General features: G+C 55.2%; 1 protein-coding gene across 1 annotated transcript; it reads right to left on the bottom strand.

The window, feature by feature from the left end:
• Window positions 1-334: 334 nt before the first annotated feature.
• On the bottom strand, window positions 335-22,942 carry SPOCK2 (SPARC (osteonectin), cwcv and kazal like domains proteoglycan 2). Its single transcript, XM_052640088.1, has 10 exons — window positions 22,385-22,942; window positions 8,971-9,016; window positions 8,598-8,712; window positions 7,403-7,517; window positions 5,685-5,799; window positions 5,142-5,261; window positions 4,422-4,640; window positions 2,944-3,006; window positions 1,335-1,472; window positions 335-1,237 (listed from the first exon to the last, which is right to left on the bottom strand). The coding sequence occupies exons 1-10, from the start codon at window positions 22,571-22,573 to the stop codon at window positions 1,092-1,094; spliced, it is 1,266 nt and encodes a 421-aa protein (XP_052496048.1). The 5' UTR covers window positions 22,574-22,942; the 3' UTR covers window positions 335-1,091.

The raw sequence follows: 22,942 nt of genomic DNA, 5'->3' as shown, positions 1-22,942 counted from the left end.
GACCCAGGCTCTTTATCTGCTGCCTGATCTTCAGGCTCCTGGAGTGGGGACCCCAACCAGCGAGATGGGGAAGGTGTGCACCCCCCTACCCCGACAGGAACAGGGGGAGTTCAGCTGCACAACCACCACCCACTGCCTCCACAGAGCAGCACAGACCAGGCCCCCACCTGAGAGCTGCAGGAAAGGACCCCAGCTGTTCTGACATTCAGGGTGACCCCGCCTCTACTCCTAAGAGTTCTACCCGGATCTGCAGAAGCAGCTCCCGCTGGCCCCTCCCCTCCCTCACGTGGCCCCCCTCACAATCCCAGCAGCCTGGTGAGTCCTTCTCCTCCCCCACCTCTCAGCATCTGCCCCCAGCTTCTTCTCAGCCACCACTGCTCGCCCTGGCCTGGGTTAGGAGGAGAGTCCAGCAGAGGGAAAGGGCTCCCTAAGGTGGGTGCCCGACTCACCTCATCTGAGTCTGAGGAGGGGGAATGTCAGAGCCAAACTGGCCAGCAGACAGCTCCCTGCCCTCCCTCCCCTCTGGGACCCATCCCACCAGGCCAGGGCCTAACTCCAGAAGGGACGGGGGAAGGGCATGGGCAGGAGGAGGAGGCTGGTTGAGGCAAGAACAGAAAGCCAGGTCCAGGAACCCAGGGTGACAGGGCGGCTTGGCTGGGGCTGGGGGGCTGGCAAGGGGGCACAGAATCCATTCTGAAGCAATTTTCACTTTGCAGGGTGTGCATATGTGCGAATGTGCGTATTTCAAAAGTAACAAATGGAAGAAAACAACTACAAGAGGACTTCAGGGCCTTTGGGTGACCCTCTGCCACTAGCAGTGTGGACGAAGGACACATTTGTCAGTGCATGCCACACACACACACACACACACACACACACAGATACTCTTGCATACGCAGTCACACATCCTGGCTGTGCATCCACACACGTGCCGTGCGCACTCACACGTCTGGTCCTCCCCAATGGAGCCAGGGTCCTTTAGGCTGTATTTTCTGGATCCATTTGTAATCTGCCTGCTTCTGTCCAGGTCTCTGCTGCCGTGTCTCCCCGGCCGTCAGCACCCTGGCCTGCCCCGGCTCCCCGTGGGCCATCTACCAGATGTAGCCTCCATCGTCCGCCTCGCCCGCCTCGCCCTCCTCCTCCTCTGTCTCCTCGCCTGCTTCCTCCGTCTCCTTCTCTTCCTCGTCCTCCCAGCCGACACCACTCCCGAAGTCCCCTGAGAAGCCCACGATGTCGTCTGTGAGGGGAACCAGCCAAGGGGCAGGTTAGGACCCTGCCGGCAGGGAAGCCCAGCCCAGCAAGCGGGGGCCCCCGGCTGCCGACCCCCAGCTTACCGCAGTCAGGGCTCCCGTGTGTGCGGGTGCCGGTCAGCTCCAGGCCCAGCTGGTCCACGCACCAGCAGTCTCCGCTGCTCTGGTCACACTGCATCTTCCGGTAGTAACCATCCTCGTCACAGCTCGGGATGAAGATCCCTGCATGGGGCAGGCCCCGCAGGGTCAGAGCAGGGGCCTCCTTTGAGAGGTGGCCCCCGGAACCTCGGACTCACAGGCACGTGGGCCCCACCAGGGTCCAGCCAGACCAGCTACCAACCACTTAACAAGCTCGGACATCCAGGGCTGGACACCAGCGTTTCTTCCAGTTCAACGGACCAGAAACAAACAAACAGAAAAGCCTCCCTTTCTAAGCCACCTGCTCAGCCCCTGCTATGGGTCCCATTTGCCTCCATGGCCCCCCAGTCCTATAGGATGACCAATCTGACCTCATTGTGCCGGACGCCCTGGGTCCTGGGCTGCACCTAGGCCTGCTAATGCCCAGCTTTTTCCTCCCAGCCCTTTGATTTTGACCTGCCCTTGGGGCCACCCACTTTCCTTCAGATTGCTCCTTAGTTCACTCAATGGACTGCTTAGATCCCCACTCCGGGGCCCCAGGGATAGACAGACTGCCCACTCTGTGGGATGACATGCACACGTTCCAGGAGCACAGACCAGAGAGGACTGCTCCCAGGAGGCAGAGACTGGCTTCCTGATAGAAGTGGCGCTACACCCACCCCAAAGGCCACTGGGCTCCCAGTCAGTGCGGCTTTGTGGGAGGCTCTAGTGTGTGGTTCCATGTACGCTTATCACTGCTCAGTTAAAGGCCAAGCTGCAGTCAGGAACTGGGAGGCCCCATGGGACCTGCCTCGTGGACATCTGTCCGCTCACCCACCACGCTCAGCCAAGAGCATGAGCTTTCTGTCTCCCAAGAACGTTTCCCTGCCCTCGGCTTTGGTCCTGCCTGGCTCACTCTCATCCCCTCAGCTCTCCTCTTGGACACCAGCACCCCAGGGAGGCCTTTGCTGACTGCTGGCTGACTTCTGTCCACTGCGCTCTCCCTCAGCACCACACGCACAGGAGCCACAACTGGGCGCTCTTTCTGGTGTGTCAATTTGTGGGTTGTGTTTCCCCAAGTAGCCTGTGTGCTTTATGAATCCAGGGACCACGTCTATCTTGCCCATCAGTTCTGCTCTGCGAGGGTTTGCTGCTGTCTCTCCAGAGCTGGCACTCAAGTATTTGCTGAGAACATGAGCATCTGCTGTGGGGGGGGCGGGGGGGCGGGTCCTCCCTCGAGCTTTGCACACACCCTGCAGTTCATGGGGTTCCAAAGAGTTGGACATGACCGAGCAACTGAACTGAACTGACTGACTGAACTGAATTGAAAGGAGGGTTCAAGGAACTTTCCTTATTTCTACCTACAGCCCCAGCAGGAATGGGCACAAAATTAGTGCTTAAAACACACTGAGGGGCTGGTTGGGAGACCTTGCCTCACCACGAGGATAAATAGGAGAGGAATTTCCCTCTCCTGTCTTCCTAAGCCAGGGCCTCTTCTGAACTCAGCCTCTTCCATGACATCCACAGGCTAGAGCCTCTGGGCCTCAGAGGTACCCTGGGGCACCTGCCTCCTCACCTGGCTTCTTCTTGGCAGCCTCCTGGATCTGGATGCGCTCCAGCTCTGCCAGGCAGGGAGGCTCTGTGGGGAGAGAAGCAGCCTCTGATGGGGGCCATCCCGTGGTGCTGACAGGACTCACTGAGCCCCCCTACCCAAGGCTTAGAAACCAGGCAGGGGGCTCTGCAAGATTAAAATACCCGGGCTCTGACACACTGCCCATTGCAGGATGCACTGATCCCTCTAAGGTCCCCTGAAATGACAGAGGGGCTCTGCCAGGTGAGAACACCCAGGTTCCAGTTGAGAGAGGCTATTCCAAGGCTGTGGGATGGGTTGAGGCTCCCCAGGGCCCCCTGAGGGTACTGGGGACTCATGGGATAAGTAAACAGGATTTAGAAGAGGAGGTGGGGTGAATGCACAGACTCCCCAGGGTGAGAGGCCTCCAGGGCAACATAAGGCTGGAGGGAACATTCAATGGAGGCCTGAAAATAACTGGCAGCCAAATCTAACTTGTCAGTGACCTTGAGAAGTCCCCTAGCTCTTCCCAGCATGAGGACTGACTGGCCGTAAAATGAGATCAGCTCCCAGCTAGACGGCTGCTGTACAGGACAGAAAGCATTAGCTCCAAAGGCCTAGGAAGTAAGAAGTGCTGCTGCAGCCATGCGGAGAGAGTGGAAGGCTGGACAGTTAGGGGCAGTGAGACTGATCAAATGAGACACTGGCAGGGGGGTCTGCAATTTACACGATGCTCTGCACCCAGATTTTTCTCACGTCATCTTCACAACAGCCTCTGAGGTGTTGTCATCTCCCCATTCAGTCGCCCCGGGTCCCAAACCAGCTAACGGTGGCGCGCTAACGGAAGCCCCAGCCTCAGGCCACAGATGCTGTAACACGCCCACCACAGGACCACAGAGGGGGCCAGGCCAAACACCAGAGGCAGAGCAGGGGCTGCCCCTCCTCCGGCTGGTCAGCGGACCCCTTGGAACCTCAATTTCCCCATCGAAGATGGTTACCCCTTGACCTCAGTGGTTCAGGATATAAAAAGCTGGCAAATGACACCACATCTCTAAGGCTCATGATCACATGCATACCCATATTTGGGGCGTATACTGTGGGATGGGTTCAAAAGTGGAATCACTGAGAAGCCAACGAAGCTTCACCTTCAGGACCCCTTAGCCTCTTCCAAGCCCTCTGAGGGGCCCTAGAAATTTTACATTTGTAATTTTTAATACTCTTCCTCAAAGAAGGCCTCTGAAAGTGAATAAGCTTCAGGACCCATAAGATCCACTCAGGGCCTGCTGAGGAAGGGGGTCCATGTGCTGGTTCCCCTGGGCTCCAAGAGATGAGCTGCTAAAGAATGCAGGAAGCTGGGGAGCTGGCAAGGTTCTGGGTGGTGGGAGGTGGCCAAGAGGTAGCCACCCTGACTCCCAGAGAGAGCCTGGAGTGAGGGGCAGAGCCTGCATGGGCGGCAGGGGGCCTGGGGAAGGGGCCCCACTCACTCTCCCTCCAGAAGCAGAAGCACCACTCAGCGGTGGAAACCCGGCCGTCCTTGTAGGTGTCGCAGGAGTTGAAGAAGGGGCGGATGCAGACTTCGTACTTGTCCAGGTTGATGGCAGCCAGCTCTGTCTGGTCCAGGAAGAGGTTGGCACTGGTGTCCAGCTTGGAGAACATCCAGCCGATGGAGTCCTTGCAGCTGGCCCCGAGGCTCTTGTCCAGCCCTGAGGAGAAAGCCACAGTTCAGACCTGCTTGAGGTAAATCACTCCATCCATCTGTCTGTCCATCCCTCCAACTCTCTGTCAGCCCCTCTCTGTTCAGGGTCAGGACAGCTCAGAATCAATCCGACCACAGCGGTGAGAAAATCAAGAACGGCTGAAGGCCCACCCCTCAGCCTCTTTACAGGACCACCCAAACCAGTCAAAATCCTGTTTAGAAAGTCCTTCAGGGAAAGTAATTCCTTACCTTCCCTTGGCTGCTCACTTCAGGGTTTAGTTTCTTTCCACCCATTTTAAGGAGTTCTTCCTGTTAGCTAAGTCAAACCCCTCCAGTTCAGTCGAAGCCTACCTCCCCTTGTTCTGAAGTTTAGGCTCTTTGAGGCGCTCAGTGTCTGGCAGGAGGGGGAAAAATGTGGGTGCTCCCCAGTGGAACCAAGTGGCCCCAGTGCACAGTCATCTCCCCACCTTCCCGCCCTCCTCCCCGGCACAGCAAGCAGCTCCCATACCGCTGGCCGGGCTGGCTCCGCTGCTGGCTGAGCCGTTCTGCTTGGAGTTCTCATGAAGGAGCTGGAACCAGTCCCGCAGCCGATCCCCCAAGTCGGCCAGGTCCTGACCGGTGCACGTCTCTGCAGTTGGCAGAACAGGGAGAAAGGAGTAGAGGGTGAAGGTGGGGTGAAGCAGCAAGCATGGTCTCGGCTGGGGGTGGTGCCCTACAGGCCTGGAGGCTGGGCAGTGGTTAGGAGCGCCAGGGGAAGGGGAGCTAGAAACCAGGGGCTCTCTCTCCTCCTCTCCCATCTTCCCCTCCCTCTCACTTCCTAGGACCAAAAGCACACAGTGCAGGCTCCCTGTGATGAGGCCAAGCCCTCCTGCTCCATGCAAAGCAGACCCTCCAGCTCCACAGGTCCCTCAGGCCTGTTCCTGGTTTTGGTCACTTCTCCCTTCCCATTACAAACTCCCCTTGCCCTTTCAGAGCTCTGAAAGAGGACCCCAGGAGCCCTGGCAGTGAGCCGCCCCCCACCCCAAACCTGCCGTGGCCCAGCACTCGTCACCTGGTTTGCTGTCGGAGGTAGAGGTGGCGGCCTGCTCTGTGGGGCAGGGGCAGGGGCCCTCGCATCTCACTGTCAGCTGCTTGCTGCTCAGGCACGCCTGCTGCTCCAGCTTACACTGCAGGACAAGAAAGTCGGCTGGGTGACGGGGGCACTGCTGGGGGCACCCTCCAGCCTACCATGGCAGCCACATTTGCCTTCCCCCTTGGAGGTGGGAGGGACAGACCCGCAAATAGCGCGGAAAGGTCCCCCACTCCCTCTGCAGGTCACGGTGCACACTGGTCAGAGGAAGCAGGCCCAGGAAAGCGGGAAATGAAATGCTCCCGGGATCCCCACTCTGCACCAGCCTGCCCTCTCTGCGCATTTGTCCTTCCCAGGGTACCTGCCAGCCCTCACTCTCACGCACCCACCCCTCCTTGCCCTCTTGGCCTCTCCTCCCCCTCCCCACAGTCGCTTGGCTCCTGGGTAACCAGCTATGGGCCCCTCCCTCACGGCCTTCCCACGGTCACTTCCATGGGCTCTCTTGATAACAAACAACTACTACCTACTGAACATCTGCTAATTCCCTGGCCTTTAGAGCTTCTGCGAGGTTCATCTATTCCTTGCTTTTAAAGCATTTTTCTCTGGTCGTGTCTGGTTTCTCCCCATGGGATGACTGCTCACGAAACTCAGGTCCTCATAGCATCTTATAACATGATCTCACCTGGTCCCCCTCAGCTCCATGAGGGAGGAATTGTGTTTCTTGTGCTCAGCAGAGAACACGGACGCTCAGAGAGGCCCAGTGACTCAGCTAAGGCCCAGGGGTGAGCTGAAATCCAGACCTTCTAATGACCTCCACCTCTGCCCTGGGCAGGGCAGGGACCCTCACACCACAGCCTCCTGCCCACACCTCGCTTTGCCCTCAGGTGGTGTGACTTGGTGCTCCTCTGTAACCTGCCTCCTCTGTAACCCTCTGCCTCCTCCAGGCAGCTTCTGCCCTCTAGCCTATTCTCTCTCTTCTTCCTCTTCTCCCTGGTGACCTCATCCCCTCCCCAACTTCAATCATCACCTACAGCAGATGACTCTTCAATGTGCCTCACACCCTAGATGGGCTCCTAAGCCTAGAACCCAACTTCAGCTAACAGTCCATGCCCTCCAAACACCAAACAAGTCCTCGCTGCTAGCAGAAGCATTCACCGTCAGCACCTGCATTTCTATGGTACTTAAAAGTTTATGCTTTCACAAACATTGTCTCATTTAACCCTTACAAAAATCCTACAGAGTTGGTCTTCATTCCCCCGACCACCATTCCCTCCCACACCGTCACCTCATGAAGGATTACTTCCTCTTGTCCCAGAATGCCTGGTGCTTGCTGGTGAACCATCCTGTCCATATGGATACCCAACCATGGAAAGATGTCAACCCCCAACACCTGGATGACAGAACACCTTTCTTCCATGTTTTCATGAAGCCCTTCCCTCACCTGCTCTGACGTGTAGTTACCGGCCTCCTCCAGGCCCCACCCCTCACCTGCACCTGCCCAAGGTCAGGCGCAGGATCTGTCTCAGGCTCTTGCGCTTGGTGCCTGCACTGTGGCTGGCCACACTGATGTGCTGACAAGTGCACCTGGCCCCGCATCATTACTGGGAGCCACACAGAAGGCCTGGCTGAGTTGTTCTCTCCACTCCCTGTGGCCCCAAGTGCACCCTACCTCCACCCCACCTGGGACCATGGCTCCTCACCACTGAGCTGTAAGTGTGGCCATCAGAGCCGCAGACAGAGGCAAGGTGGGCCATGTGACAGGGCTTACAAATGCTGTCTTTGTTTCCGTGGAGTTTCACAGCAGGCTGCTTGATCCTACAGGAGGAGTGGGATAGGAGGGTACAGGAATGGAAGCAAAAGTGAGAGACAGACAGGCAAAGGGAGAGTTCAGGAGACTGGTTCCAACAAGAAGCTGCTCTTGGTGACCTACAGCATCTGGAGCTGTCTCCCTGCCCCCGCCCCCCCTCCCATCACCCCCAGTCAGACCCTCTCGCTCACAAAAGTAGAACCAATCAGGCAGGGTATAGACACTCCCTGCTTCCCCTTTCCAGCAGGGCCCTCAGGTTCAGCTCCAGGTTCAACTGTAAGATGTAAATGGGAGTGGTACTCGTATAAGGGGTCAGGCCAAATCAGAGGTTGCAAACTGATGGCCTGAGGGCCACTTGTGGTCTGTAGACCCAAACTTTATTGCACCCCTCAGGATTTTTGCTTTCAATTGGGTTATTTACCAACATTTGCAAAATGGAAAAGTTCACATAAAAATCCTGGATTTCTGGCCTAGGTAAAATGGAAGATATGGGAGTCCTGGTCCCTCATTTCCATAAGGCCTGGGCCTACCAGATTGGTTCATCACCAATGTAAGCTCTCTCTTCATGCATTTACATTACCTGCCAGGCCCCTAAAGGCATCTAAGATTGCAATCCCAAGTCCCTGGTGTCTGATTATATGATTAAGGAGAGAGAGGAGGAAGATGAGACCTTCTTCAAGGGTCTTAGAGTCAGGTAGGGTCTTGTCCTTGGACTGGAGCTAAAGCCTCAAATGCTCCTCACTCCTTCCTTCCTCTGTGAGGTCCACTTGACTAGGGCCAACAGCCAAGTGAGTGAGCTTGGAAGTGGATCCTCAAGCCTGAGTCCAGCGTTCAGATGAGGGGAGCCTCAGCACACATCTTGACTGGAACCTCCTGACAGTCCCTGAGCCAGAACCACCCAATAAAACCACGTCTCGCTCCTGACCCTCAGAAAATGTGTGATAACGCACATTTGTCCCTTCAAGCCACTAAGCTTTGGGGTAATTTGATCTGCAGCAAAAGATAATTGTTACCTAGGAGAGAATCAGTTCAGCCCTTGCTCTTTACGCAAACCCCCTCCAGCCCTTCCACCTCCCCAGGGCCCTCACCTATGCTCCAGCTTCTTGCGGCTGATGCACATGGCCCGCTGATAGCCCTGGGCGATGCACACTTTATGACGGCTGCACTTCACCTTCTGGCAGGGGTCCTTGGTGGTATCCAGGGCTGCAGGGGACATACAGTTAGGACACAGGTCATTTGGGATTCAGTGTCAGAGAGCCCAGGAACCCACAGCCCCAGTTCTGAACTGGGAAGCCCCCCTCGCTAGCAGCCCTTGATAACCACAGCTCCTCAACTTGGAAGTCTCATCTCGATCTGGGCCTGGCTCCCCAAGGAGCCTCCAAGGCCACAATCAGGACTTGCCCTCTGGTCACAAGTCCTCATGGGTATCAGTCACCTTCCCCTGCAAGAGGGGCATGTTACCTTCATCTCCTTGCTGATTGTCCTCCCAGCTCTTGATGTAGTCATCCTAGGGAAGGACAGAGTGGGTGAGGGGGAAGGAAAGGGCTATGATTTAACAACCTAGAGCCAAAGTTCAACTCCAGGGCCAACAGAGCAAGGGCCCGGGCCACTGCTTCCCTATGCCAACTGCCACCGTTCTGGTGGCTTCCCAGGTGACCCTGTCTACCCAGGCCCTGCCAGCTGCCTGCCCCAGACCTTTAGCCCCTAAACCCATGTCCAGAATCCCTTCTGGCCTTATCCCTAAGTTCCTTATTTCTGAGCCCCCATCCCACACTGAATGCTGCAGGGAAGGAGAAATTGGGGTGAGGGTGCAAGGGAGAAGAGTGGGGTATAGAGCTACAGATCCATATGCAAGGGGGCCCCAGGCAGAACTCACCTCCACCTCCTAGGGATCAGGCGGCAGCAGCAGGCCACAGGAAACGGAGCAGGAGGAGAGAAGGAGGGATGGTGATTTTAGTGTGCAGCCTATCCTCAGACCACCAGGTCTCAGGGCTCCCCAGGCCTTCATCACGTGACTGTGGGTGTGGGCAATGATCTTTGACTGCTAAGGTCCTCTGATCTCTATGACCTCCAATTGGAGGATGGTATTCCTGTCTTTACAATAGAGAGCCTAAGGCCTGGGCACGCTCAGGGCTGGCCTTAGGAACAGTAGAGGTGAGGCTCGGGACTTTGAGAACGAGGTCCCATCCTTCCACTCCAGGCCCTGAAGATGGTCCCAAAGGCCCAGCCCTGGTCCCACCACCAGGACGGATGTCTGAGGGGCCTGTACTGTCTGGGAAGGGATTCTCATGCCTCTGCCCTGGCTGTTTGAGAAATGCCTTCTCTCCTTCTGCCAGGGTCCTTTCCTGGGCAGTTGCCTCAACTGACACCTGCCCACCAAGCAAGTGAGACAGAATAGGCCTCTCCTCTGGGCTACCTGGGGACTGTTTTTCAGTCAACATCTAACTTTCCTGCAGAACTCAAACGGTGCACTGAAAGAAAGGGGGGTCGTGGCCCCTCCTGATGGCTTTCTCAGTTCCACCATCCAGCTGCAAATCCTGACTCAGAAGTCCTGAAAAGCCCCTCTGAGGTCATCTGTCCCAGCCCCCGCTGTGTGCAGGAGAAGCCAGGAAGCCCAGAGACAAGAGAGGACGTGATCCAGGTCCCACCATCTCGAAGCCCAGGTCTCCCGGTGCCCAGCACAGAACTCTCTGCTGGATACAACACACCATTAGGGACCCAAGGCAACAGTGTGTGCGGGGTGTTCATAGGTAAACAGGATGCTTCAATAAAGTTCACCCAATGCTAGATGATCTTTTCTCTGAAAATGAAGTAATAACCCACATATGTGTCCAAGCAGCCAAGTGTCCCCAGCCCTTGGATCCAGGAGCAGCAGGAGGAAGGCCACAGGAGGGGCCCCCTGGGCACTGGACAGGCCAGCCCAGGCTCCTGGCTCAGGCAGCCAACTGATTCCACAGGGCGGCTGGTGTCCTCTTGTGCCCCACCTCCGGGCAAGCTTCTACGGAGACTGCAGGGCAGCCCTTAGGGAACTATAGCATAATTCCCTGTTTGCCAGAACCAAAAGAAGCCAGCCCAGACCCAGCCCTTCTTCTCCAGGAACTCATCAGGGTGAGGGGTCCCTCCCCCGGTGTCTACTCCACCATTGATGGGAAATGAGGCTGAGCGTAGCCAAGTGGTCGAGGCTAGAGTTACAAGTTGGGGCAAAGGTAAAGGCTGGCCTCCACTGAACTGGGCTCTTCTCACCGACCCGGCATTCTTTGGGAGGGGAGTGGGCATGAGGTTATGAAGAGGACAGGGGAAGTAGCTGGTGTGAGTCACCTGCTCTCAACCAACGAGGTCTGTGTGCCACAGAACCCACCCACACCTGAACTGGACCAGGGAAGGGTGTCAGCTGAGGGCCTCAATGCCTGCTCAGTTCCCCATCACTCTGGCCCTACCCTGCTGCTTTAACCTCTAACCAGGCTGTGAGCAGAAGCCTTTGGGACTCAGAACCAAGTAGGTTCTCAAAGGTCAATACCAAGAATTTCTGATTAGAAATCCAGGGGGAAGTGGGCTGGTGGAAGACAGAGTTCTAAGAAAGGGACTTTCCCTGTCCAGCTGCTGTGTGAGAGCCCTGGTAGGGAGCCATCCGCACCTACCCCAACCTGAGCAAAGACAGGACTCCTTCCTCTCATTCAGGATACAAGGTTTGAGCCCCTTTCGTATACAAGTGTTGTCCTGGGTTCTAGCTGAGCAGCTTGTCTCCACTGATGTGGATGAGGTAGGGGGAGGCCTAAGTGGTTCTAGATTCCAGGGCCCTTACTCCCAGGAAAATGGGAGCAGCTAGCCAGAAAGCGTGAGGAGGAGAGGGCCCTGGAGTCACACAGAAGCCCGTTTCCCCACCAGTACACCTGGGCAAGTACCTTGGCCTGTTGGAGCTTAGCATCTATCTCCTGGGACCACTCAGAGATGAAAGGAGATAGGGTCTGAAAAGTGCCTGGTGTTCACAGAATACTCAACAAATAAAAGCCGTTATAGCAGAAGAGACCAGAGAATTCAGATGGAAAATAGTGGAGGGGCAGGAAATGAGCAGGGAGAGGCTACACGAGGGGCCCCTGCAAGTGGGGAAGAGAGTGGCCACCACTGGGAGAGCAGAGACCACAGGGGGGTGAGCAGGGTCACCCCCAAGGGGCCTCAGTGAGAGGGGTGATGAGGAAGTCCAGTGGGCGGCATGAGAATGGCTGCTCTGGAGGCAGAGACCAGACCAGGGGCACACCTAGGAGCTCCTAAGGTCAGGTGTGGGCTGGTCCATCTATAAGGTACAAAGGGGGCATCTGTTGGCAAGTGTGAATAATGCCTTTCAAAGCAGGGATGTCTATTTATGGCACCCAAGTGGGCTCACTAGCAATTATGAGAAATGGTCTGATAAGGGCACCAAAGACTTCTCAGGAAACAGGCCTCTTTCCATCCCGGCTCTGCTGCCGATCAACCCTGTCCTCTCCTGAGAAATGGGGATTTGGAAGCGCTCACCTCCAGTCCTCTGGGGCCAGGGCCAGGCTGGAGGGCAGATAGATCATAGGCTGAGACCCAAAGCTCTAGGCAAAGGGAAAGCCCACCTATTTCATCTGGTAGTAGAACCAGCCATGACCACCCCCGCATCCAGTGGTGCTCAGCACAGGGCAGGCACATGGGGAAAGGCTGGGATATATAAGCAGCTTATATGTCATGGTGTTTTTAATTTAAGTCCTCTCCATGTATTTTTATGTCTGCCTTCCTTTTATTCTCAGATTCCTGTGAATAGGGCAGAATGGATAGGATCAGCTCCACAAAAAAATGAGAAAAGGAGGCTCAAAGAGGCAGGGCAATAGGCCAAGGGTCCCAAGACAGATGAAGAGCTGGGCCAGGACTTCCCATCTGGGCCCTGACCCTATGACCCTAACCTTATACAGGAAAGCTTTGCTCTTAGGGGGACAAGGGGAATGGGTAGCAAGGACTTTGGACCCTGGGTTTGCTCTAAACTTGGGTTGCTGTGCATCCTCGGCAAGTCACTGCCCTCTTGGTGTTTCTCTCAGCAACAGCTGAACGTTGGAACAACCTGAGGAACTTTTTCAGCCCTCCATCGCTGGCGCCACCCAAGCCCACAGGGCAGGCAGCCCTGGGCTCCCCTGGCGCTCAGCAGGCAGCTGAGTGAGCCCATGGCAACAGCCCTCAGGTGTCAGGTCCTTCCAGCTCTGCCTCTTGTGTCTAATGTTCTCATTTGCTCTCACAGGGGGCCTCAGGGAGGAAAAAGAGCAGTCATTCACTTCCTTCTGAGGACACTTCACACAAAGCAGATATTCAGGCCAACTCACTCACCCTGGATCTCCTGACCTCCAGCTTGAAGCCTTTTCCTTTGGAAAGTGAAGAAAGTGTTAGTTGCTCAGTCCTGTCTGACTCTTTGCAACCCCATGGACTGTAGCCTGTCAGGCTCTTCTGTCCATGGGATTCTCCAGGCAAGAATACTGGAGTGGGTTGCCATTTCCTTCTCCAGGGGACCTTCCTGACCCAGGGATTGAACCTGGGTCTCCCGCATTGCGGGCAGACTCTTTACTGTCTGAGCAACCAGGGAAGTCCAAAGGGGATGCTGTGGCTGAAGTGCACATTCATTTATTCTCTCAAATCTCATGACACGAAGCCCACTCCACAACTGCTCTCTCTCCAGCCTGCCCCCCCCCCCACACCCACCGGGTCCCACCCTAGCAACCCTGGCCTCAATTACTTCAGGGTCTCCCCTGGGCTCTCCTTGGCCCCACCCAACTCCCATACCGCTTCAGGCACAGGGATCTTTCCAGAACATAATTCTGATCATACTTCTCCTGTCTTAAAACCCTTCACTGAATATGCAACTTTCTCTCATTTTGAAAAAAACTGTTTAAAGGTGATTAGGTTAAGAAGGATTAAAATCAAAATATTAACAGTGACTTCCTCTGGGGAGAGGAATAGAGAATTGGGGCATCCTTCTGCCTTTTCATAAGTTTCCAAAGTTTCTACAATGAACATGTATTAGTTTTGTAATGAAGGTGAAAAAAAAAACACAATAAATATCATATTTAAAGACCCACACAGGTTCCCGGTCACTGACAGAAGAAAGTCCACCTTCTCTCAGTCTCTTCCTGTCCCCATGTCCTTCCAACAGATGTTTCAGTCTGGCCAGTCCTCGGCAGAGCCTTCTTCCCGCTCTGGAACGTGTTTGCATCCAGCCCCCGGAACGTCAATTCGTATTTCAAAACTCAGCTTTCAAACTTTATCCTCCCTAACCTTGCCCCATATCTAGTTTTCCTTCAGGCCGACTGTACCTAGTAGAAGTTTATTATTACTCTGGCTACGTGAAGCAGTGCCATAGCTTCTGACCTCTTTAGATGGCCAGTTTCTTGACGACAGAGACCATATGAAGTTCACTTTTCTATGCCCAGCACCTAACAAATAATAAAAATACCCGAGGAATAGCTAATCGTTTCTCACAAATGACCATGTGGGAGGCATTGTGCTAAACATTTTACACTCATTGGCTCATTTTACTCTTCATAAAAATTTAAGAGAAAATTACTACTATTATCCTATTTCTCAGGTGGTAAAATTGAGGCTTTGGAGAGGTTAAGTGACTTATGCAGGATCACACATCAAATAGCACAGCAGAAAAGTATTGGAACTCCAAGAATTGGGATTCCAGACTCTGTGCCCCTAATCAGGACTCACACTGTTCCTTAAATGTTAGAAAAAAAAGTCTCAGAACCGAACCCAGGAGCTTAACCCCAGTGACTTCTCCCTCTACACCAGTTCTGTTCCAACCCCATGTTTGGAGTCTCGTAGCAGAATGGAGGGATTGAGAGTGGTGGAGGAAGACACCTGGGGGCCCCCCTTCTTCAGGCATTTTCCAGAACCCCTTCACACACCCCTGGTTGGGCTGGTTTGGAGCTAACCCGTCTCCTGCTTTGATCTCGGCAGCTCAGCCCGGTTGCCATGGAGACGGGGCCCACTGTGCCAAGCTGGGGGAGAAACAGTGGTGAGTGCGCAGGCCTAGCTGGGCTTAGGGGGGCACATGCTGGGTGTTTCCAAGCGCTGTTTACTTCCTGTCATTTTAATTAGCACCCGAATCACCCGCTCACTTCACAGCTTGAATTAACCCAATCTCTCCCAACCTCTCCATCTGGTGGGGAGGATGAGACACGGCAGTGAATCAAGCAGAAGAGCAGCGCCCCAGGGCTGAAAACCACCAGGGCGAATCTCCACCTACCTCTTTGCAGCACAGCGTGATGGGGAGACCGACACCGCCTACCCCCGCCCTGGCATGGAATCTGGGTATCCACTTGGCCTGGCCCCTGACTGCCAACAAGATGTGGGCAGGACAGCCTTGCTGGAGAGCCTTTGGTCTACAAAGTGAGGATGACTCTCTTGCCTTCCTCCCTGAGGTGTGGAGGGATCCAGTGTGGCTGTGAGCACACTTTGCAAACTGTAAAGCCTACATTTTCAAAACCCACACAATAGGAGCACTTCAGCTGGGTTCTTGGGCACATACGGGGAGTCTGGGGGACAAGGTGAGGATGAGAGGTACTTCCCGGTGTCATAGTCACAAGGAGCCTCAAGTGCAGACTTCTGACGTTGTCTCCAGCTGAGGCTCTAACATGCGCTGACAGGACGGAAAGAGGTGCATCATGAGACTTTAAAGAAACCACAACTTCTGTAACCCTATGATGGCATTTCTTCATTTTTTAATAGATCAAGAACCTCTAAAAATGGAAGTGGGCTAGGCCTCTCTCAACCTCTGAAAAGCCTTGTAGCTGGCATTATTTCTGCCTCATTCCTCAGGTGAGGGAACCTCTGACGGAACCCAGTCCCCTGAGAAGGCCCAGGAGTGGGGAACTTGTGGCTGGGGGCTCCTGCTGTGCCTCCCTGCAAACCAGCAGGGAGCACAGAGGGAGGGGCCCAGAAAGGAACGAGCAGGGGCGACGTGGGGGCCACCTGGCTCCCCCTCAGCTGAGGCTGACACCCCCATCGCGTGCCCAGGCAGAAGGCATCTTGAGGCAGCACCCTCCGCAAGGAGGAGACTGGGAAGGGGGGGCAGTCATTAAATATTTGCCCCTCTCTCAGGGGGAGCGGTGGAGGCTGTGTGAGGCCTGGACAAACAGACGGAGACAGGCATCTGGCAGACTCCCTGCCTCCCACCTCTTCCCTCGGAGGAATTTCCTTGGAGGACAAAAGTGTGCTTATTGCTCTCTGCATGCCAGGATCTCTACCTGGCCTTAGGTATGCCTGCACCAGCCCCCACCCCACCCCCAGACTCCATGGGGCCTGAGCTCTCCACTGCTCCAGGGGCATCTTAGACTCCAGTCCTTGGGTTTCCGGTTCAGGCAGTGGTCCCAGGGGTCCACAGAAGACCAAGAACAGCAGAGAGAGACAGGGCAGAGCAGGCCTGGAGTTCTGTTCTGAGCTGCCTCAGGGCCTGTGTTTCCTTTCTAGTACATGAGTCGGGGGCAGGATTGCAATCCAAGATTCTCTGAGGAGGCCCAGACCCTGGAGCTGAGGAAGCACAGGCATGGGGTCATGAAAGAGCACGTGGCATTGTGTCTGGTCCTTTTCTTTACCTGCAAGTGCCCAGTGCTTAATGCTGCCAAGGCTCCATGGTTCTGCTTCCCCTCTCTCCTAAACTGAGAACTTTGAGAAGAGCAGAAAAGGAGCCTGAACAAGTTTAGACTCTTCCATGTCCTCTAACCTGTGCAAAGGAGCCAAGGATCAGGGAAGAAGCCAGCAGCTTGCATCCAAGTAGGGCTAAGACACCGGCTGGGCCTGGCTTGTCCTTCCTGCTGTGTGCAGGTTTGACCTGTTCTCAGATGTCGGGGAAGAGACTTGGAGGGGCAGGATGCCCTGTCTCGGGGAACCTGGTCTCCATCTGAGGTAGCCCTGTGCTCACCCACACACAGGTCTGATGGTGGGTGACCTGCTCTCTGGGCCCACTGAGGTGGGGGGAAATTCTGAGTCCCCTATGCATCCCCTCACCGAGGAGAAAGGAGGCTGGCTGCACCCAGGTCCAGGCCGATAAAACAGGGAGGCCTGGGGGCAATCTTCCTTCCTGGCATCTTTCATTTCCTTATCATACAAATGAATCACTGGAGTCAGTGCTGGGATTCTAGCTTTGACTATCCCAACCATTCAGGGCCCAGAAAGGGGAAGAGTGCACCCCAAACAGTCAGCATGGCTCAGCCCAAAGCCCCACCTGAACCCATGGTGCTGCTACCTGGAGGGAAGTGGGAGGGGCTCAGAGGACAGATTAGTTGAGATCCTTCCTGGCTCTCACATTCCATGGTGCATACATTTATACTGAGCACCTACTATGTGCACAGCCACTCCATGCAATGCTCTGAGGATGGGGTGTAAGGTCACAAAGCAGTCTATCTCTAAACCCTGCCCTCAGGGACTTGCCTTGGGAGGAACGTGATACATACCAGCAGGAGGACTCTTAAGTTACAAGCCCACAGTGTAAAGGGTGCAGGGAGGCAGTACCAACATATGCCAAGTGAGTTTATGGCCAATAAATGTGGCAGGAACCCCAAGGAAGGGGCTATATCGACAACTGAACACTGGCTGAGCCCTCAGGGGATCAGAGGCTGGGACATTTCAAGAATCACATCACCCTAGCTTGAAGCTGGGCCTGGGTCCGCCTACCAAGCACAGATACATTCTCCCTGTCTACAGCCCTAAAAAGACTCACATGATACCTGCAAGGGAACCTTACACAGTAGCGACATGGCCATCCCCAGATTGGTGTTTGCCCTGGGATGCCATTAGGCTTCATTTCTCAGGTTCCTTTGTCTCTGGTTAGTACACACTCAATGCCGATTTGGTCACGTGAAAGTGAAGTCGCTCAGTCGTATCCGACTCTGTGCGACCCATAGACTGTAGCCCACCAAGCTCCTCCCTCCATGGGATTCTCCAGGCAAGAATACTGGAGTGGGTTGCCATTAAGAGCAAAAAAGAAAATCCTTTCCCTAAACTCAAAGTCTTGCTGCTCAGCTTGTGGCAAGGGTAGGGGTGGAGGGTAAGAGATGCATGCAGGTGGGCTCTAGTGCCATCTTCCGGCGTCACAGGATGACAAGGGCTGCCCATTAAACCCAGAGGAAAAGCAAGGGCTGGCAAAGGGAAGTGGCTCTGCCAGGGAGGAAGACAAGCTGAGAGCCCTCCCGGGGCCCCTGGGGCTCAGGTAGGCTAGAGTTCTCCCACTCCTCCAGAGAGCCCACTGACCTTCTGGAGAATGGAAGGGTGGTGTGGGCGGCCATCCTCTTCAGACTGCCTGGAAGTCAAGAGGAGACTAAGACGGCCTCTCCAGGCAGAGTGCTCTTCTCGCCCTCTCTTGTCCCTCTCTGCTCAGGGCCTGGAGCCCTGCTGGGTGTTCAAGAGTCCCTCACCGTGCTACACTGCTCTGGGGGGTGATGCCAGCCCCTCCAGAGTGGGAGAGGATTTGGAACTACGGTGGAGGAGATAGAGGCCAGAGCGGGGCCCAGCCTCCTATTCTGAAACCCCAATGATGGAATCCATTCTGACCCAGTTTGGGGTTCTTCTCACACACCCACACTTATCCACAAACACCTGTGCAGCTCAATCCCACACTTGCCCTGGTTTGGCTGTGTGGGGTGGAGAGAGGGGAGCCTCTTTGTGGCTGAAACTTGCTACTGGCCTACTTGGTGTTCATACACACATATGAGAATTCTCATATATGAGAATCACTAAGTAGCTAGCAGGTGGTATTTCCTGGACCAGACCCTAGGTTCATGGTGAAGTCCTGGGCTCCAGGGAGGTGCTAAGATCTGCAGTGAATGAGTGAATTAGTGCACATACACCAGTGTTGTTCTCATGGAGATGGAGGTTGGTGTGAACTAGCCCCAGAAACACTGATCCATCTGGTGGTTTTTCTATGGGGCTGAAGTTTCTTACTCTATTGCCTGAAATGGATGCCCTCCAGCCCTCAGACAAGATGTCTTCATGCTCACAGTCTCCCAGACTGAAACTGAAGTTCAGAGAGGTTATGTGACGTACCTGGCATCGTGTGGGCAGGCAGTGGAAGAGTCAGAACCTGACCCCAGGCTTCACGCCTCTCCTGGGTGGAGAGCTGCCTCTGGAGGGTCGCTAGGCCAGGCGGGTGGCAGGCTGCCGAAGACACTGAGCGCCCTAGCCCTCCTTCCAAGGAGGCGGTGCTCCTGGCCAGGCATCCTTGAGCCCACAGGACACGAGCCAGGGTAGGCTCTTCTCTTCCATCTCCACTAAGTGTTAGGCCCTTCTCTTCCATCTCCACTAAGTGTTAGGCCAAGAGTTCTCGAAAAGCAAAGCTGAGTTAGAGGACCTGGGTTCAAATCCCAGCTCGGCCGCTTGCTAGTGATTTGATAGTGGATACGCTACTCAGCTTCTCTGTGCCTCCTTTTCTTCAGCTGCAAAATGGGTGGACTACAAAGTAATGGTAACTGTCTCACAGGTTGCTGGCAGTGGCCACAAGAGAGAACAGGGATAAAGTGCTGACTGCAGGGACTGGCAGATGTAAACACCCCCTACAACCAGTGATGTGTGCTTCCCGGGTGCTCAACACTGTGCTGGACACTCATAAATATCATTAAAATGTAACTGAAGTAGAGTACAAAGCAGAGGAGCCAAGAAGATAAAGAGAAGTCAGCACTGTCCAGCCAGCTCCTGGAGCCTGCCTGGAAGAATGCTGCGTAATGGCCTGTCTCCTCTTAAGTGTCCATCTCTATCTATGAGGCCCTGGATGCTTTGTTCCAAAGACTGCAGTAAAATCCACCCACTTCTGCAGGGAGTTAAATCGAGAGATGGGAGCACCGGGGAGCAGGGCTCTGAAAAGCCCAGGCCTGCACAGAGTGGGGTGCAGCCAGATCCCAGCTCCTCTGACTTGAAATTCCCTCCTCCCTGGAAGCAGGACACGAGGCATTAAAAGCGATCTATCCAGACACATGTGAGAGCCCCAAGCCCACTGGAGAGGAGGATTACTCTGTCGGTAAACCCTTCACAACACCCCCTACCCACCCCCTCAATAATCCTACTGCTCAGAGGAAGAATGCTAAGCTGAATTCCCAGCTGACCAGCTCAGACCAATTCCACACTGGAACCATGGCCATGCTTTCCTTCTCATCTTGGTTCTCCTGACCGCTTTGACGTGATTCCCTCAATCTCCCTGCCCTCAATTCGGTCCAACCATTTAATGAGACACTACTCCCACCCACATTTGACTCCTTGATCCTCTTCCCCAAGAATATTCCACTCCCCCTGCTTGCGTGCCTCCCTTGCACCAAGGCAGAGTGGGGGCCCTGCACCGTTTTGTGACTGATAATCAACAAGACTCTGGCTCAACCTGGCAATGCCTTAGGGGTTCAACTCCTACCTCTCTTTTGAGGAGCCAAGGAGCATAGTTTCAAGAAAACTTCCTGAGGAAAGGTACATAAAGCCCAATGCTACTGTGCCCAACTAGAAGGCCTTCAGTCCTTAGGGTGGGAAATGGGGCCTCTACTAACAGAGGAGGGATGACAATGGTCTGCAGTCCTGGCATGGCCCCTGTGTATGGTCTGTGCACTGCACAACTCCAGGGGCATCATTCACATGACGGCACCCCTAGAGTTATGCAGTGCAGCGGCTCTGAGCCAGCAGCCTCCCGCATTTCTGCAGAGGCTGCCAGAGAATCCCTTCAGCCAGGCCCTCCTGCCAAGCCTTCCTTGTCCTCCTTCTCTCCCTGACCCTGTTCTCCTATAGCCAGGGCTACCTTAAATGGGGTTTTAGAGGAAATCTACCCTATAACGTGCCTGAGACCACCCAAACCATTACATGCCTCGTAGAAGCTTTCCATGAATCCTATGGAGGCAGATCCTGCAGAATTTCACGCTGGCGCCTTTCTTCTGATGAGCATGGGAGGAAGGGGGAAGTGACTGGCACCAGTACAGGGAGACAGGTGGGCAGCCCTGTGCCAGGGGTTCATGGAGTCAGTCATTTATCCTCACCCACAGAGTTGGCTATTGGAAGTCAGTGGAAGAAGGAAGGTGGGGAGGAATCTTTTGTTTTTAAACTTGTACTGCTCTGATTAAGCATTTCTTTTCTCTCTGACCTTCACCAGTTCCATTTTGGAAAAGCAAACTGCCAGAGAGTCAGAGGGAGGCCTGGACCAGTGACACATGGATTCAGGATGGGCCAGCCTGCTGCTACCGTCTCACTGCTGTGGCCGGGCTGCTTCCCAGGCAGCGGCAGGAGACTGCAGCTAATCTGAGCTGGGCCTGCAGGGGACTCGGAAGAGGCCTTGCTGGAGTGCCAGGCTCCTGTCACTGGACCAGCCATGGGTGGGGCAAACTGCAGGCTGGGGCCCAGGTCACTCAGCCCTGAGGACCAGGCAGCCGGCGAGTCCTTCTGATGAATTACAAGCCACCAGTTTGACTTTTGAGATAAACAGTCGTTTGTTTCAGGGTAACAAAAAGATGCGTATCTGCCTGTTTCCATCATTCTGCTGGTTATCACATGAAGCATGTGTGTTCTAAATGCATTGCTAAGGAACTTTTGGATGCATACAATATAAGATGAGAAAGGTCACGGTGTTATACTAGGTGGGTCTGATATGGGAATCTGGGGAACTGAACTGGAGAAGCAAGAACTGGGGCCGTAGAAGAGGCTTCCTGGGGGTCAGGGCGCTGGAGGGCACCGGGTGACGGACACCAGCGTTCCTCTTCTCTAGAGCATCCGGGCCCATCCTCCACCTCACACCCCGCCCCCACCCTGCTCTGGGTCCCAGCCACGCCCTCTGCTCGCCCCTCCTCACTCCTACTTCCCCTTCTGGGAACAAGGCAGCCTTCAGTTTCCCCTCTGATCTACAGGTGCCTGTAAACAAAGTGCTGCAGCGTTGCCTGCTCCTCCGCAGCCATCTCCACACCCTCTACACAGCAAAGTTCCGCACAAGGTTAAGCTGGGTTCCAGCGGGCGTATGCAAAGGGTCCCCCGACCCAGCTACTGGGCTCTCTACCCTTTTCAAGTCTACTGGGCTAGGGAGTCTTCCTTCCAGGTTGGAGGTTCAACTTCTGGGTCGTTCTACCCTATGAAAGATTGGTCCTGGAAAATTATCCTCCATTAGTGCTCGCGTCCCTCAGTGGGAACCCCAGACCTGGCTCTGGCGGCCACCCAGAGGTGGCCTATGGTATTTTCACTGCCGTCACCCGCCCCCCATTACGGACGGACGGACACGCCTTTCACCATCTCGCCTTTAGGAGGATTGCTCAGAGCGCCCCCCTGACCCCAACTCAAAGCGCCAACCGCGGGCTGGTCCTTCCTGTCGCCCCCACCCCAAAGCCCAAGATGGAAATAGAGGGCAAGCACAGGAAGATGCTGCCTACCCCGCCGGCCCCACCCAGACCTGCCCCTTCCGCAGTGGCCCGTATGTGGAACCTGCAGCATCCACCCACCTTGGGGTGGCTCACCAAAAAAAAGAGTAGGTCAGGGACCCAGCCAAAGCCGGGGCCCCGTCCCTCCCTCCCTGCCTCCTCCCCCTACCCTCCGCATTGCATCTCGCACCCCTCTCCGCATCCAGCCTGCAGAGGAGAGCTTATCGCTAATGCACGCCCCCCAGAGCAACTCCTCGCTCGGGGCATGTATGTGTGGGACTGGGGGTCGCAAGCCCGCCAGCTCTGGGGCTGAGGGGAATATGAGGAAGGGGTTCAGGAGCCCTGTGGGTGCGCGCTGTTTACTCTCAGGGCAATTATCCGGTTGGGCTGCGGGAGCCCGTGGCTGCCATGAGCAGCCGCCACTCCTGGCCCCAGGGTCTCTGCTCCGAAGCTCCCTCCCTAAACCCCCGCGCGGACCCTCGGCCCTCTCAGCCCTGCAGACTCACATCTCGGAAGCGGTTCCAGTGCTTGATCTTGCCGCTGTACTGCGAGATGGATGACAGCCATTGCTCGTCCTCCATGAAATTGCCGGGGGTCTCACCCTCCTTGAGCCCTTTGGCTTCGCCTTCGGCCAGGGCAGCTGCCGAGAGCAGCAGCAGCGGCAGCGCCAGCCGCCCGCAGCCCCGAGCGCGCATCGTGGTCTGAATTCGACCTGGAGCGTGGGGGAGTCTTGACTTCTGCAGTATTTTAATGTCCTTCCCACCCTGCAGCTGGCGAGGCAAACGTCCTCGTCTTCTTCAGCCTTCCTCCTGCGGTCTGTCTCCGATGACAGACGGATAGTGTGGGTCGCTGCTGAAATGTGACCTGGTTAGGAGATGCACTTGTCTGAAAAAAAAAAAAAAAAACCCAGCGCTGGACGTGGAGAGGAAGAGAGAATCAGAGAGGCTGCGCCAGTAGGGGCCGTGTCTGTAACTGTAGCATCAGCATCACGTTTGACATCATCATACCTGGTTTAAAAAAAAAAAAAAAAAAAGGAGGGGGTAGATTTCAAAGGGAAGCGCTTA

This window comes from Budorcas taxicolor, chromosome 5, assembly GCF_023091745.1.
Source record: "Budorcas taxicolor isolate Tak-1 chromosome 5, Takin1.1, whole genome shotgun sequence".
NCBI classification, from domain to species: Eukaryota; Metazoa; Chordata; class Mammalia; order Artiodactyla; family Bovidae; genus Budorcas; species Budorcas taxicolor.
The sequence above is the reverse complement of the archived record's forward strand: the minus strand, read 5'-3'. Positions and strand labels throughout refer to the sequence as shown.